The sequence below is a fragment of the Coregonus clupeaformis genome, chromosome 30 (assembly GCF_020615455.1).
Source record: "Coregonus clupeaformis isolate EN_2021a chromosome 30, ASM2061545v1, whole genome shotgun sequence".
NCBI lineage: Eukaryota > Metazoa > Chordata > Actinopteri > Salmoniformes > Salmonidae > Coregonus > Coregonus clupeaformis.
In genome coordinates, this window is record NC_059221.1 from 3580108 (window position 1) to 3597709 (window position 17602).

Here is a 17602-nt window from a genome sequence, read left to right on the forward strand (position 1 = left end):
CTCGCTCACACTCCTACTTACTCTCTCACACACACGCATGCCCACACACACACACACACACACACACACACACGGCACATACACGAACACGTCACACATATATGTACACATTACCTAAACCCAGAACCACGTTGGCGCCTTTTATTCTCAAGATGTGGGTGATGTAACAAACAATAGGAGAGCGCCTCCAACAGTTCCTCATGAAATGACCCGCTGTAAACAAGCAGAACAGAGCAGCTAATTTAACAATCGTTTTTATTGATTAGCATTCGGGATAATGTGTATCCAAGTCTTTACTGTGTTGTGGTGTCAGAAAATGTAATATCTGCTTTCACTGGACGTCTTCACAGGTTTTGAAAACTATCAGAAATAAACAGCACAACACGGTAGTGTCAATTATTACTTAGGCTATGGAGGAGAAGGTGGCGGTCTCGGAACGTTCAGACAGAAACTGCATTTGCCCAACTATATACAGTGCATTCGGAAAGTATTCAAACCCCTTTTACTTTTTTCACATTTTGTTACGTTACAGCTTTATTATAAAATTGATTAAACTTATCAATCTACACACAATACCCCATAATAACAAAGCAGAAATGTTTGCTAATTTATTAAAAATAAGAATTTAGACCCTTTACTCAGTACTTTGTTGAAGCACCTTTGGCAGCGATTACAGCATAGAGTCTTCTTGGGGATGACGCTACAAGCTTGGCACACCTGTATTTGGGGAGTTTCTCCCATTCTTCTCTGCAGAGCCTCTCAAGCTCTGTCAGGTTGGATGGGGAGCATTGCTGCACAGCTATTTTCAGGTCTCTCCAGAGATATTCGATCGGGTTCATGTCCGGGCTCTGGCTGGGCCACTCAAGGACATTCAGAGACTTGTCCCGAAGCCACTCCTGCGTTGTCTTGGCTGTTTGCTTAGGGTCGTTGTCCTGTTGGAAGGTGAACCTTTGCCCCAGTCTGTGGTCCAGAGTGGTCTGGAGCAGGTATTCATCAAGGATCTCTCTATACTTTGCTCCGTTCATCTTTCCCTCTATCCTGACTAGTGTCCCAGTCCCTGCCGCTGAAAAACATCCCAACAGCATGATGCTGCCACCACCCATCTCCACAGAGGAAAACAGTCCAATTTGGACCCCAGACCAAAACCCTGGAATGAGTAAGTGTCTAAACTTTTGACTGTGTGCGCGCGTTGGTCCCATGTTTCATGAGCTGAAATCCCAGAAATATTAAAGAAGATTAAACAGCTTGATCATTACACAGGTGCATCTTGTGCTCAATAATGAAAGGCCACTCTAAAATGTGCAGTTTTGTCACACAACACAATGCCACAGATGTCTCAAGTTTTGAGGGAGCGTGCAATTGTCATGATGACTGCAGGAATGTCCACCAGAGCTGTTGCCAGAGAATTCAATGTTAATTTCTCTACCATAAGCCACCTCCAACGTCGTTTTAGAGAATTTGGTAGTACGTCCAACCGGCCTCAACCCCAGACCACGTGTATGGCATCGTGTGAGCGAGCGGTTTGCTGACATCAACGTTGTGAACGGTGTCCCATGGTGGCTGTGGGGTTATGGTATTGGCAGGCATAAGCTACGGACAACGAACACAATTGCATTTTATCGATGGCGATTTGAATACACAGAGATACGTGACGAGATCCTGAGGCCCATTGTCGTGCCATTCATCCTCCTCCTATGACCTCATGTTTCAGCATGATAATGCACAGCCCCATGTCGCAAGGATCTTTACACAATTCCTGGAAGCTGAAAATGTCCCAGTTCTTCCATGGCCTGCATACTCACCAGACTGGTCACCCATTGAGCATGTTTGGGATGCTCTGGATCAGTGTCTACGACGGCGTGTTCCAGTTCTCGCCAATATCCAGTAACTTCGCACAGCCATTGAAGAGGAGTGGGACAACATTCTACAGTCCACAATCAACAGCCTGATGTGGAGATGTGTCTCTCTTCATGAGGTACACTACTGTTCAAAAGTTTGGTGTCACTTAGAAATGTCTTTGTTTTCGAAAGAAAAGCATGTTTTTTGTCCATTTAAAATAACATCAAATTGATCAGAAATACAGTCTAGACATTGTTAATGTTGTAAATGGCTATTGTAGCTGGAAACTACAGAAAACGGCTGATTTTATTATGGAATATCTACATAGGCGTACAGAGGCCCATTATCAGAAACCATCAGTCCTGTGTTCCAATGGCACGTTATGTTTGCTAATCCAAGTTTATCATTTTAAAAGGCTAATTGATCATTAGAAAACCCTTTTGCAATTATGTTAGCAAAGCTGAAAACTGTTGTGCTGATTTAAAGAAGCAATAAAACTGACCTTCTTGAGACTGGTTGAGTATCTGGAGCATCAGCAATTGTGGGTTCGATTACAGGCTCAAAATGGCCAGAAACAAATAACTTTCTTCTGAAACTCGTCAGTCTATTCTTGTTCTGAGAAATTAAGGCTATTCCAGGCGAGAAATTCCAAGAAACTGAAGATCTCGTACAACGCTGTTTACTACTCCCTTCACAGAACAGCGCAAACTGGCTCTAACCAAAATAGAAAGAGGAGTGGGAGGCCCCGGTGCACAACTGAGCAAGAGGACAAATACATTAGTGTCTAGTTTGAGAAACAGACGTCTCACAGGTCCTCAACTGGCAGCTTCATTAAATAGTACCCGCAAAACACCAGTCTCAACGTCATCAGTGAAGAGGCGACTCCGAGATGCTGACCTTCTAGGCAGAGTTACAAAGAAAAAGCCATATCTCAGACTGGCCAATAAAAAGAAAAGATTAAGATGGGCAGTCTGAGATATGGCTTTTTCTTTGCAACTCTGCCTAGAAGGTCAGCATCCCGGAGTCGCCTCTTCACTGTTGACGTTGAGACTTGTGTTTGCAGGTACTATCTAAGTTAATTTGTATACTAGACTAATATTTAGAGGTAATAACTTGAATAATAATAAAGAAATGCTGCTGATAATAACGCAGTGTAACGGTAATAGGGAAGTATGCACCAATTCCCCCCACCCCGGAACGGTGACCGTGTACATTGGTCTGGCCAATTACTGTAACCTCAAATTCCAAGACCTTCACAGCCCTACAATCACTGTCACACCATCCTTAGTACTTCACTAACAAGCAGTCCAACATGTGCTGTTGATACAGTATCTATCTGAGGTAACGTGTCTGCCTGAGGCCATGGAAGATAGTGCAGCACACACACAGAGGAAGCTTAATGCATAAGAACATTTGTGTTTGTCATAATTGGGAGAGCAACAGCCTGTATGTTGCCATGTGACTCATGTATGCTGGCCAATTTAACTGTTCTTTCTGGGCTCTGAAGTTTCTTTGGTGCTCTTTCTCTCGCCCTCCCTCTTTTTTTCTCTCTCTCTCGCGGATAATGGTCACAGAGCACCGTCACCTATGCCACCTGCTCTGCACTGTTTCTGTCGCCATAACAACTGGAGCCTGGATGTTCACTCTCTCCCCCTTTCTCTCTCTCTCTCTCTCTCTCTCTCAAAGTTGTGAGCATACTTATTTTCGCTTCCTCCTCTCCGTCTTTCGTCTTTTCTCTCCTCTACCAACCCTTTTGCTGTGATACCTTACCAACGCTCCCACAGGAAGTTCAGTTCGCTTCTCTCCTCTATCAAATCAAATCAAATTTTATTGGTCACATGCGCCGAAAACAACAGGTGCAGACATTACAGTGAAATGCTTACTTACAGCCCTTAACCAACAGTGCATTTATTTTTAACAAAAAAAGTAAAAATAAAACAACAACAAAAAAAGTGTTGAGGAAAAAAAGAGCAGAAGTAAAATAAAATAACAGTAGGGAGGCTATATATACAGGGGGGTACCGGTGCAGAGTCAATGTGCGGGGGCACCGGCTAGTTGAGATAGTTGAAGTAAGTCTCCTGAGTGGCGCAGTGGTCTAAGCCACTGCATCGCAGTGCTAGCTGTGCCACTAGAGATCCTGGTTCGAATCCAGGCTCTGTCGCAGCCGGCCGCGACCGGGAGACTCATGGGCGGCGCACAATTGGCCCAGCGTCGTCCAGGGTAGGGGAGGGAATGGCCGGCAGGGATGTAGCTCAGTTGATAGAGGGTTTGATTCCCACGGGGGGCCAGTATGGAAAAAAAAAATATATATATATATGTATTCACTAACTGTAAGTCGCTCTGGATAAGAGCGTCTGCTAAATGATGTAAATGTAAAGTAATATGTACATGTGGGTAGAGTTAAAGTGACTATGCATAAATAATTAACAGAGTAGCAGCAGCGTAAAAAGGATGGGGTGGGGGGGCAGTGCAAAGTCCGGGTAGCCATGATTAGCTGTTCAGGAGTCTTATGGCTTGGGGGTAGAAGCTGTTGAGAAGTCTTTCTAGACTTGGAACTCCGGTACCGCTTGCCGTGCGGTAGCAGGGAGAACAGTCTATGACTAGGGTGGCTGGAGTCTTTGACAATTTTGAGGGCCTTCCTCTGACACCGCCTGGTATAGAGGTCCTGGATGGCAGGAAGCTTGGCCCCAGTGATGTACTGGGCCGTACGCACTACCCTCTGTAGTGCCTTGCGGTCGGAGGCCAAGCAGTTGCCATACCAGGCGGTGATGCAACCAGTCAGGATGCTCTCGATGGTGCAGCTGTAGAATTTTTTGAGGATCTGAGGACCCATGCCAAATCTTTTCAGTCTCCTGAGGGGGAATAGGCTTTGTCGTGCCCTCTTCACGACTGTCTTGGTGTGTTTGGACCATGATAGTTCGTTGGTGATGTGGACACCAAGGAACTTGAAGCTCTCAACCTGTTCCACTACAGCCCCGTCGATGAGAATGGGGGCGTGCTCAGTCCTCTTTTTTTTCCTGTAGTCCACAATCATCTCCTTTGTCTTGGTCACGTTGAGGGAGAGGTTGTTGTCCTGTCACCACACGGCCAGGTCTCTGACCGTTGTCGGTGATCAGGTCTCTCTCATCGTTGTCGGTGATCAGGCCTACCACTGTTGTGTCGTCGGCAAACTTAATGATGGTGTTGGAGTCGTGCCTGGCCATGCAGTCATGGGTGAACAGAGAGTACAGGAGAGGACTGAGCACGCACCCCTGAGGGGCCCCCGTGTTGAGGATCAGTGTGGCAGATGTGTTGTTACCTACCCTTACCACCTGGGGGCGGCCCGTCAGGAAGTCCAGGATCCAGTTGCAGAGGGAGGTGTTTAGTCCCAGGATCCTTAGCTTAGTGATGAGCTTAGAGGGCACTATGGTGTTGAATGCTGAGCTGTAGTCAATGAATAGCATTCTCACGTAGGTGTTCCTCTTGTCCAGGTGGGAAAGGGCAGTGTGGAGTGAAATAGAGATTGCATCATCTGTGGATCTGTTGGGTCGGTATGCGAATTGGAGTGGGTCTAGGGTTTCTGGGATAATGCTGTTGATGTGAGCCATGACCAGCCTTTCAAAGCACTTCATGGCTACAGACGTCAGTGCTACGGGTCGGTAGTCATTTAGGCAGGTTATCTTAGAGTCCTTGGGCACGGGGACTATGGTGGTCTGCTTGAAACATGTTGGTATTACAGACTCAGTCAGGGACATGTTGAAAATGTCAGTGAAGACACTTGCCAGTTGGTCAGCACATGCTCGGAGGACACGTCCTGGTAATCCGTCTGGCCCTGCGGCCTTGTGAATGTTGACCTGCTTAAAAGTCTTACTCACATCGGCTACGGAGAGCGTGATCACATAGTCATCCGGAACAGCTGGTGCTCTCATGCATGCTTCAGTGTTGCTTGCCTCGAGCGAGCATAGAAGTGGTTTAGCCTCGTCTGGTAGGCTTGTGTCACTGGGCAGCTCGCGGCTGTGCTTCCCTTTGTAGTCTGTAATAGTTTTCAAGCCCTGCCACATCCGACTAGCGTCAGAGCCAGTGTAGTACGATTCAATCTTAGCCCTGTATTGACTCTTTGCCTGTTTGATGGTTCGTCGGAGGGCATAGCGGGATTTCTTATAAGCGTCCGGGTTAGAGTCCCGTTCCTTGAAAGCGGCAGCTCTACCCTTTAGCTCAGTGCGGATGTTTCCTGTAATCCATGGCTTCTGGTTGGGGTATGTACGTACGGTCACTGTGGGGACGACATCATCGATGCACTTATTGATGAAGCCAGTGACTGATGTGGTGTACTCCTCAATGCTGTCTGAAGAATCCCGGAACATGTTCCAGTCTGTGCTAGCAAAACAGTCCTGTAGCTTATCATCTGCGTCATCTGACCACTTTTTTATTAACCGAGTCACTGGTGCTTCCTGCTTTAGTTTTTGCTTATAAGCAGGAATCAGGAGGATAGAGTTATGGTCAGATTTGCCAAATGGAGGGCGAGGGAGAGCTTTGTATGCGTCTCTGTGTGTGGAGTAAAGGTGGTCTAGAGTTTTTTTTCCTCTGGTTGCACATTTAACATGCTGGTAGAAATTAGGTAGAACGGATTTAAGTTTCCCTGCATTAAAGTCCCCGGCCACTAGGAGCACTGCATCTGGATGAGCGTTTTCCTGTTGATTTATGGCCTTGTACAACTCATTCAGTGCAATCTTAATGCCAGCATTGGTTTGTGGTGGTAAATAGACAGCTATGAAAAATATAGATGAAAACTCTCTTGGTAAATAGTGTGGTCTACAGCTTATCATAAGATACTCTACCTCAGGCGAGCAAAACCTCGAGACTTCCTTAGTATTTGATTTTGTGCACCAGCTGTTGTTTACAAATATACACAGACCGCCACCCCTTGTGTTACCGGAGTCAGCCGTTCTATCCTGCCGATGTAGCGTATAGCCCGCTAGCTGTATGTTATCATTGTCGCTCGTTCAGCCACGACTCGGTGAAACATAGGATATTACAGTTTTTAATGTCCCGTTGGTAGGATAACCGTAATCTTAGGTCATCCAATTTGTTATCCAAAGATTGAAGATTGGCTAATAGGATTGATGGAAGAGGCAGTTTACTCGCTCGCAGTCGGATCCTTACAAGGCACCCCGATCTACGTCCACGATATCTCCGTCTCTTCCTCACGCGAATGACGGGGATTTGGGCCTTGTCGGGTGTCTGTATGATATCCTTCGCGCCGCCTCGTTGAAGAAAAAATCTTCGTCAATACGAGGTGAGTAATCGCTGTCCTGATATCCAGAAGCTCTTTTTGGTTATAAGAGACGATGGCAGAAACATTATGTACAAAATAAATTACAAATAACGCGGAAAAACACACATAATAGTACAAATGGTTAGAGGGCTGTAAAACGGCAGCCATCTTCTCCGGCGCTGTTCACTACCAACCCTTTTGCTGTGATACCTTACCAACGCTCCCACAGGAAGTTCAGTTCGCTTCTCTCCTCTACCAATCCTTTTGCTGTGATACCTTACCAACGCTCCCACAGGAAGTTCAGTTCGCTTCTCTCCTCTTTCTTTTCTTCCTCCATCCCTCTCTCCCCGTCTACCTCTGGTTCCCTTGTGCTGGTGTGAGAGCTCAGTCCTGTATGAGGTGCTATGTTAGTGCCCTCCACCTCCCCTCTGTGTGCAGTTCAAAACACCAACAGCCACACATGGAGGCAGTGGAAAAGTATAGGTAGGGTGGCAGCCGAGGTCAGACGGACAGAGAGAGGTCGTGCCATAAACAAAGCATAGAGTGACTGACTGTGTGAAGCGGGAGACAGACATGCTGCAGGCAGGGAGAGAGGCCGACAGGGTGGCAGGCAGGGAGAGAGGCCGACAGGGTGGCAGGCAGGGAGAGAGGCCGGCAGGGTGGCAGGCAGGGAGAGAGGCCGGCAGGGTGGCAGGCAGGGAGAGAGGCCGGCAGGGTGGCAGGCAGGGAGAGAGGCCGGCAGGGTGGCAGGCAGGGAGAGAGGCCGGCAGGGTGGCAGGCAGGAAGAGAGGCCGGCAGGGTGGCAGGCAGGGAGAGAGGCCGGCAGGGTGGCAGGCAGGGAGAGAGGCCGGCAGGGTGGCAGGCAGGGAGAGAGGCCGACAGGGTGGCAGGCAGGGAGAGAGGGTGGCAGGCAGGGAGAGAGGCCGGCAGGGTGGCAGGCAGGGAGAGAGGCAGGCAGGGAGAGAGGCCGGCAGGGTGGCAGGCAGGGAGAGAGGGAGAGAGGGTGGCAGGCAGGGAGAGAGGCTGACAGGGTGGCAGGCAGGGAGAGAGGCTGACAGGGTGGCAGGCAGGGAGAGAGGGTGGCAGGCAGGGAGAGAGGGTGGCAGGCAGGGAGAGAGGCCGGCAGGGTGGCAGGCAGGGAGAGAGGCCGGCTGGGTGGCAGGCAGGGAGAGAGGCCGGCTGGGTGGCAGGCAGGGAGAGAGGCCGGCTGGGTGGCAGGCAGGGAGAGAGGCCGGCAGGGTGGCAGGCAGGGAGAGAGGGTGGCAGGCAGGGAGAGAGGCCGACAGGGTGACAGGCAGGGAGAGAGGCCGACAGGGTGGCAGGCAGGGAGAGAGGCCGGCAGGGTGGCAGGCAGGAAGAGAGGCCGGCAGGGTGGCAGGCAGGGAGAGAGGCCGGCAGGGTGGCAGGCAGGGAGAGAGGCCGGCAGGGTGGCAGGCAGGGAGAGAGGCCGACAGGGTGGCAGGCAGGGAGAGAGGGTGGCAGGCAGGGAGAGAGGCCGGCAGGGTGGCAGGGTGGCAGGCAGGGAGAGAGGCAGGCAGGGAGAGAGGCCGGCAGGGAGAGAGGGAGAGAGGGTGGCAGGCAGGGAGAGAGGGAGAGAGGGTGGCAGGCAGGGAGAGAGGCTGACAGGGTGGCAGGCAGGGAGAGAGGGTGGCAGGCAGGGAGAGAGGGTGGCAGGCAGGGAGAGAGGCCGGCAGGGTGGCAGGCAGGGAGAGAGGCCGGCTGGGTGGCAGGCAGGGAGAGAGGCCGGCTGGGTGGCAGGCAGGGAGAGAGGCCGGCTGGGTGGCAGGCAGGGAGAGAGGCCGGCAGGGTGGCAGGCAGGGAGAGAGGCCGGCAGGGTGGCAGGCAGGGAGAGTGGCCGGCAGGGTGGCAGGCAGGGAGAGAGGCGAGGGAGGCAGACAGGCAGCCATCCCACCCCCTGGTTCCTGTGGAGCTGCTCAGAGCTGCAGCATGTGCGTCACAGTCCAGGGAACAACAGGAGCCGTTAGTCAAAAATGTACTTTGAAAAATAGTTGAGGGGGGCTGAGAGCAGCTAAAAATGCCCTGTAGACAAGACCAGGGGAAGGTTCTGTACAAGGTCAAGGGTGTGTGTGCGAGACCATGGATGTGCAGCCCAAAGTTCTAGTAGTCTGGTTTAAAGCACCATGTTACAGCTCCGAGGGCCCAGGGCTGGTTCCTCTGCCCAGCAGCAGCTCCTGTTTCTGGGTCAAGTTGAGTGTGTGAGCCGTGTTTGTGACCTGGATACTGGGTGAGCAGAGAAGAGCAGAGGGGGAGCAAGGGTGATAGGGAACTAGAGCCACAGCTGGGCCTGGGGAGAACCATCATGAGGGAACAAACTGGGAGGTGAGAGCCGGTACTACAGACTGGGGGAGGTATTACCAAAGGCGGCCGCATGCTTCCCAGACGAAACAGTTGGTAGAGTTGGTGCATATATCATGACAACATTTTGTGACGTTTTGGACTTCGGCTAGGGTTTTGTCGGCTGTTCGAGCACACAAAAATTTTTCTGGAGGCAAGCCGAATTTCGGACCCGAAGTTTACGCCCCTTCGTCGGTGATTGGTCAGCAGTAGAGATTCTTCAATAAAGTATTTGTTGTCATTCAACGAGAGACGACCGTTTTTATGCACAGTTTTTCATTGAGCAATACTGTACCAAACATCTTAGTTAGATGTCAAATTGCGTAATTTTTTAAACCTTTATTTAACTAGGCAAATAAGTTAAGAACAAATTCTTATTTACGATGACGGCCTACTTGTAAAGCCCCCCCCGGCCAAACCCTCCACTAACCCGGACGACGCTGGGCTAATTGTGCGCCGCTCTATGGGACTCCCGATCACGGCCGGTTGTGATACAGCCCGGGATCAAACCCGGGTCTGTAGTGACGCCTCTAGCATTGCGAGGATAATTCTGATTAATTCTGACTATTTTGAGGAAGTGAATACTGGCTACGACGTCTCAAAATGGACAAACAGTACTATTTCCGTTTTTTTCTTGTTTTTCAAGCGAAGGTCTTTTTAAGGGAGTATGCGAGCACACTTGTTCTGTTCGGCTAGCCAACTGTGTCTAGGAGCCAGCCAAACTGAAGCATGCTGACAACTTAAGGCTGTCACACTGTCACTCATCAAAGACAACAGCTCTTAAGAGTTTTACGTGTGCGTGCGTGCGTGCATGCATGTGTGTGCATGTTTTCTTTTTTGTGTGTGTTCTGTGCATGTGTTTGTGCGTCTGTCTGTCTGTTGGTGATAATAGTAGGGAAGTCTGTTTTGTACAGCAGTAAACAAATCCAGCACATTGTTTTGTCCCTGCTTCCCTTTTGCTGTGTCACTCAACCAGAACATTCTGACTTGGATTTGAATGTTGTTTATCAGTGTCAATTACCCAGTCCATGCCCCCTTTCATTTGCTGAGCCTGTTTATGTAAACAGAGCGAAATGTGAGCTAAGAGACTTGAGCGAAGTAAAGGCGTGTCTATGGAGATGTGTGGCAAAGTTGAGCATGGGGGAAACAGCCTACTCTTTGGGATGAGAGGAGACTTCAGAAATCTTTATAGGGCTGGTTCTATCTCTTCTTTCCCCTCCTCCTCCTATCTCTTCTTTCCCCTCCTCCTCCTTCCTCTCACCCTCTCTTGTTTCTAGCTCTTTCCTTCACAAGGGGAGGCGGGGGAGGGGAGTGTAAAGATGTGGGTTAGTGTGTGCAGCCTCTGCGTGAGTGTGTTTGTAAAGTGATCCGGGTAAGCTGGATGTGTGTGTGTTTGCAAGGGTCCCGGGACCTGGCTCCACCGCATTGTTTTGAGCGCCCCCTCCTCTATTTCTTTTTCCTCATTCCATCTGTTCCATCTGTCCGATTGAACTCTCTCACCTCCATTACCTAAGGCAGCCTCACTGAGGAGGAGGGGCCTGCTGACATCATGCCAACATGGGTGTCAGTTGGTGGGGCAACTCTCCCGTTGGAAGGGGTGTTTGTGACGGCCAGACAGGGCTGGGCTGCTTTCAGCGTCTCATTGTTTTATAATTGTCGCAAAGGCCTTCTGTACCTTATGGCTGTGGCTCTGCTTACAGAACCATGCTCTCAATACTCTGGAAGTCTGGGGCAGTATGGCAGAGTGGAGCTGACACAGATACTCTGGTTTGGCAAGAGGACAGAGATGAGACTCATTCTAGAGTAGGAGTATATCATTGCTCATACAGAGTTCATGGGTAAATGTCTAAACCTGTTTTGGGGGTTTGAGTTCTACTGATGTCTTGAATAGGAGGAGGTGGAATCCTGAGTAAGGGGGATCTCGCTTTAGCAGTAGCTGAATGGCCGTGGAGAGAGGTTTTATTGTATTGTCAAGTTTTGGGATACTTTTTTTATATTTATTACTTAGTCTTTGAGAGTTTCTCTCAGCTTGAGCATCTTTGGACGTCTTCTCCATCCTTCAAGAGTCCATACAGTATGTTTAGACCTGACATGTCATTTAGCCACATCAACTACCTAAATAGATTATTTGAAGTTCGTAATTCTTACATGATCAAGATGCAGACACTTGAAATATTTCCATTGCTACTCTCTTTCGAGCGCCTGTCTACAGTCCCTCCCCTATTTTACGCGACACACATGCTGCTCCTTCTGCCCAGCCGGCATCTCTGCTCTTTCCCTCCCTCTCTTCCGTAACATAGGGTAGCGGCGTGCGTACTGCGTAAGTAGACCGCCCCCCTGACGAGGTCCCCAGCTTCAGCGTGCGAGGTTATGTAATGACTTTTTAGTAGAGTTTCCTGGTTGTCAAGAGCCTTACTCGACTCATATTGCCGCTTAGGACAGGGATGAGATGGCGTACTGTCACTCACGCATCCAGTCAATCAGTCAGTAAGTTAGTAGGAAAAACAACTCAGATAAACAGATAGCACCAAAGACCAAAAGGAGAACAAGAAGCCAGGTTCTGCCTTACAGCTTTGAGGCAAAAATGTTCAACTGGAGGAAGTAAGTTAGTGAGTTTTGGAGCAGACGGCGGTAGTGAGGCCACCTGTTCCCCCAGCCTCAGAGCAGGGTAACAGAGAGAGCGAGAGAGACTACACAGAGAGAAGGGCCAAGTGGGGGGTACCATCACCACCGCACACGCTCTACAAGCTTTGGGGACTCTCCACACACCCCTCACTGAGATTCTAAGCATGCTGCTGCTGGAAGAGTCGGAGACCTTTGCAGGTAGGTGACCCCGTGACCCCCGCTGGCACCCTGACCCTCCTTGGTGGGAGGGGAGCGTCACTGACTCTTAGGACCACAGCAGGTGGGGGTGATGTGATGACTGAGGAGGACACTTTGAGACTGAATCAATGATAACCGGAGAAAGATGTGTGGATGAATAATTTGTTGTTAGTGAGAAATCTGGATGATGATGAAGATGAAGAACCAGGGTGTTTTACCACATTGTAGTTGATAACCAGGGTGTTTTACATTGTAATTGATAACCAGGGTGTTTTGCATTGTAGTTGATAACCAGGGTGTTTTACATTGTAGTTGATAACCAGGGTGTTTTACATTGTAGTTCATAAGCAGGGTGTTTTACATTGTAGTTGATAACCAGGGTGTTTTACATTGTAGTTGATAACCAGGGTGTTTTACATTGTAGTTGATAACCAGGGTGTTTTACATTGTAGTTGATAACCAGGGTGTTTTACATTGTAGTTGATAACCAGGGTGTTTTACATTGTAGTTGATAACCAGGGTGTTTTACATTGTACTTACTGTCTGTGAATTGGAGTTGTTTTGTAACGGTGTGCAACAGCGTTGTATAACGCTCCCTACTTATGCATCCGTTTGACACCAGCCATCCTTTCATTCAATCTCTTTTCTCTCTCATTCGTTCTTTCTCTCTTTCATGATGTTCTCTGTTGGGAGCGCTCAGATGTTTTGTTTGATGTGGGGGCTCTTTGACCGTTTCTACGGTAACCTAAACAGGTGGCAGTGGGTGGATTAGTGTTGGATTGAACGGTACTAGTCAGTCTGAATGGTTGCAGCACGAGGAACAACATATGGTCAACTACAGCAACAAACATGTATTTATATACTACAGACACATTATTTTTGTATAAGATTGTGATTACTGGTATCCTACGTTTCTCCTCCTCTTCTTTCTTATTGTGTCTGTACATTCCTCTGGTTGTGGTAGTTGATTGGGTTGAGTTTTGTTGTGATCAGTGTGGCCACCACTAATGGTCATGGGAGTTGTCTATGTCGAGCACATTACGTTTTTACATTTTAGTCATTTAGCACAGGGTTTCCCAAACTCAGGACCGAGTTTGGGAAACCCTGATTTAGCAGACCTCTTATCCAGAGCTACTTACAGGAGCAATTAGGGTTAAGTGCCTTGCTCAAGCACAATGACAGATTTTTCACCTAGTAGGCTCGGAGATTCGATCCAGCGACCTTTTGGTTACTGGCCCAACGCTCTTAACCGCTAGGCTACCAGCTGCCTGGTTAACAACTCTGTCATGATCACACTTTGTAGAACCGATCACACTTTGTAGACCCGGTCAGGTCAGAGTGGGGTGTTAGTCACACAATGTGAGTTGCTATGGTTATAGAAGCACCCACCCTGCCTTCTGCTCACCCGGGCCATGCTAATCTTTCCAGTCTGAGCGATACTGGCCTAGTAAAGCGCTAGCTCAGCCTCCGAGCACTGGGAATCGCACAGCCACGCTGCCAGTGTCAGAGAGGCACGCTGTGTTTCATAACACCCCCCTCAACACTCCACTAACACTCCTCCTGTCCCTGTCCAACGGCGCTGTCAGGCTATTTATGCAAGGTGTGTCCTCCTCTCATATCCGCTCGTCTGCAAGGTGTGTCCTCCTCTCATATCCTCTCATCTGCAAGGTGTGTCCTCCTCTCATATCCTCTCCTCTGCAAGGTGTGTCCTCCTCTCTTATACAACGGGTGGGTCTAATTCTGAATGCTGATTGGTTAAAACCGCATTCCAGCCGGTGTCTATTCCACAAGTTGCCACCGGCTAAATCTATGACGTTAAAATGCCTATTTACTCTGTTCCATCTGACTGCGCAATCCACTGTCTCATCAGTCCAGCCAGGCAACTTATAAACTTGATCTCCACTATAAAAAGCATCTAGACATTATCTCACATTTCTTTTAGACTAACATTTTGTTTTCAACAGCAGAGATTTGTATAAACCTTGCTGTCTGTCTCTCCGACATTTGCAACATTGTTTCAATATTCAAATTCGATCTGCTGTCCCATAGTAATGAACGTGTTGGGACGAGACTGACAGGCAGACAGCTTTTCTCAGCCAGTCGAAATCATGAATCAGCTGGCATCATTTTTATGGATATATACAAAAAAAAGTCAATTGAAAAAAGGTAAAACGAAACGCAGCTAATTTGTGATCTTTCCAGGTTCAGTTTGAAGTGATTGTGTTACTGTAGCTGTGTTGTTGTCTAGCTCCTCTGAACAACAGTGTCCTGATGACTGAGCACATTTAATATGCCAGGCGAAATCGCACCTCATTAGCTCATTGTTATGGATTTATCCAAATAAATGTCACTAGAAAACAGCTTGAACAAATGCAAATGCAGCTACATTGCTGTTATTCTGGCTGCACTTTTTGACGTGACTGTAAGTTAGACGTAGTTGGCTAGCTAGCAAGCAAGGGATAAGATCGTTGCTAGCCAGTATGGCAATGGAACATTTAGAACAAACAACGTTCATAGATACAGAACAAAAAGACTGAACGACTGGGTCGCGTCTGTAGCAACCCTAGATTTGTGTCGGGACTATATCTTGTGGAAGGATGAAATAGTATCAATAAATTAATAAAAATAACATTTTTAATGAAAATATGTCAATCATTATTTGAATATGTTGGTAACCCCATTGTATAAAAGTGATAATGCCCTCGAAGCCGGTGTTTGGAGGATATATTGGCACGGTTTGCCGGCCCTCGACTTCGTCTTGGGCCTAACAACACCCGTGCCAATATATCCTCCAAACACTGGCTTCTCAGGCATTATCACTTAAATATCCTCCTCTGCAAGGTGTGCTAACACCCCCCACCCTTTTTTGTTTTACAGTATTTCTTCTAGAATTTGTTGGTTGTTTTCTGATTTGCTTTGTCTGTTTCTAGATCAGAAGGATGTTTAGATTTTGAACCGTTGTTGTGTTTTTTGTGTGTTTTTTTTTTGGGACTGACCAAGTTGCCTGAGGTGTTTACATGGAAACTGATGAGCAGCTGTCTGCCTCCAAGGTTGTTTCCTGTGTAATCCATTGTAAAACACAACCGCTGGAAAACACACAAGAACAACTTGTTTGGGGTTGTTGAAAATTTGGCAACTCGAAAAACACACACACACATGCACTCACAAAAACGTTGAATACCCTGTTCTAGGGGAAGGGCAGCCATACATTGTTGATGGGAACAAAATATATGGTTTTATTTGTGAATGTACATTGTAGGAATGTCTGTTTTGTGATTGGGCGTGTACATGATTAGGTGTGTGTGTGTACGGGACGTGCGGTTCTTGGGGTTGTGTAACAGCCAGAGGCTGCCGTTACATAAGCGTCCCTCTGCCTGAGTCATGCTCATCGCGCTGGTGGCCTGGGTGTGTGTGTGTGTGTCAACAGGGGGTAAGGAATAGAGGCAAAAAACGTGTCATCTTATTGTGCTAATTTGCCACGGGGGGTAGGAGTGGCGAAAGTGGGAGCTACCCATTGAGCTCATAGATTTCAATACAGCCTAGTGACCCCCTTAGCCATCCTTTATTCATGGCGGCAGCACTAAGAGTTCTTCGGGTTGCCACATATTGACCTCTCGCACATTGAATTTACACAGGAACCCTAATAATAGGTTGACAAGTGCTGATTGTGTCTTTCTTTGTGAATAATCTCCTCTGGCTCACATGGTCTGTGTGTAATGTATACCCACTTCTGGAGGGTTAATCAACCTTATTACAACTCCTGGTCAATGCCTGCTAGGGCCTAACTGGTAAATATTTTGTCCTGAGGTGAACCTCTGTGAAAGGTGGCCCTGTATTGGAGCTTCCAACAGTTTCCCCGCTCCGTGACCTGTAGTCGCCTAGTGAACATGTGTTGCTGCTGTGATGCTGAGCGTAGGGGCTTCTCTGTTTTTTTGTAGTAAAACTCACTCGTACACTGCACTGAGAGTAATCTATAATCTCCTTACTGACGTAGATGGAAAGAGGGAGACCGCTTTAGTAGTGTTCTTTTTTTTTTCTCCTTTTATAGTGGGTCAGTGGTTCACTCACTCTTTTTGGACGTCTTCTTTTGGGCTCCTAGTGGTTCAAATGCCCTCCTCAATCAGAAGCACTGAGTTTGTTTCTCTGATTCTGGCTCGGTGGTTTGTGGGATTTGTAGAATTAGTCATACTAATTAAGCGGTTTGATTTCCCACCTCGCTCTGGTAAACGTTCTGGTATGGCTGCCTGGTAGCTGGTGTGACAGAGGCCCAGCCTGGAGAATGGAAGCTGTTGAACAGCTGTGGAGGTGTTGTGTCTAAACCTGTAGGTTCTAGGCTTCTGGAACTGGAGTGGGCTGTTTGCCACTGAAACAACATGCTACTAGCATCCCTACCCACCACAGCCCCCTCAATCACCTTAGCCCCATTTTACCTGGCTTGAGGTCTCTCACCCTCGCCCTCGCAGGCCCACAGAGGCACTGTCCTTGACGTCGGCCCATCCCTGTCCCGCACCTGCATGCAGACCTGTTGTGTAACTCCGTGGATCAGAGCGAGCTTCAGCAGCACTGTATGAAGGAGGAACATGACATACACATACAGTTGAAGTCGGAAGTTTACATACACCTTAGCCAAATACATTAAACTCAGTTTTTCACAATTCCTGACATTTAATCCCAGTAAAGATTCCCTGTCTTAGGTCAGTTAGGATCACCACTTTATTTTAAGAATGTGAAATGTCTGTCACGCCCTGACTCAGGGGACGTTGATTTGTTGAGTCAGGGTGTGTATATTCCGTGTTATGTTGTGTTTTTCTATGTTTAGTTCTAGATCGTTTAGATCTATGTTGGCCAGGGTGGTTCCCAATCAGAGGCAGCTGTAGCTCGTTGTCTCTGATTGGGGACCATACTTAGGCAGCCTGTTGGCACCAGTTAGTTTGTGGGATCTTGTTCTGTATAGGTTTGTTTGGTGTAACCTTAAGACTTCACGTTTCGTTTGTTTGTTTTTTTGTCGTGTGTTCAGTACTTTAATAAAATGTACGCTTATCACGCTGCGCCTTGGTTCAACCAATCCTTAAACGATCGTGACAGAAGATTCCACCAAATGAGGACCAAGCAGCGTGTCCAGGAACATTCCTGTACGTCCTGTGCGAGCACCACGCACGTGTCGTGCGAAGATGGGCATTCAGCCAGGACGGGGTGTGCCGGCTCAACGCTCGTGGTCTCCAGTATGCCTCCTCGGTCCCGTATATCCTGCACCGGTGCTACGTGCTGTATCGCCAGTACGAGTGCACAGCCCCGTACGTCCTGTGCTAATGCCTCACACATATTGTGTGG

General features: G+C 48.3%; 1 protein-coding gene across 3 annotated transcripts in view; it reads left to right on the top strand.

The window, feature by feature from the left end:
- LOC121545496 (helicase ARIP4) overlaps positions 1-17602 on the top strand; it is an 87264-nt gene that overhangs the window by 25466 nt on the left and 44196 nt on the right. The window contains exon 1 of one of the 3 annotated variants that reach the window (XM_041856060.2): positions 11949-12271. The exons of the other annotated variants lie outside the window; for them this stretch is intronic. Coding sequence (XP_041711994.2) covers positions 12238-12271 — 34 coding nt within the window. The 5' untranslated portion in view covers positions 11949-12237. Of the gene's footprint in view, positions 1-11948; positions 12272-17602 lie in introns of those variants that run through there. 3 annotated transcript variants of the gene reach the window in all.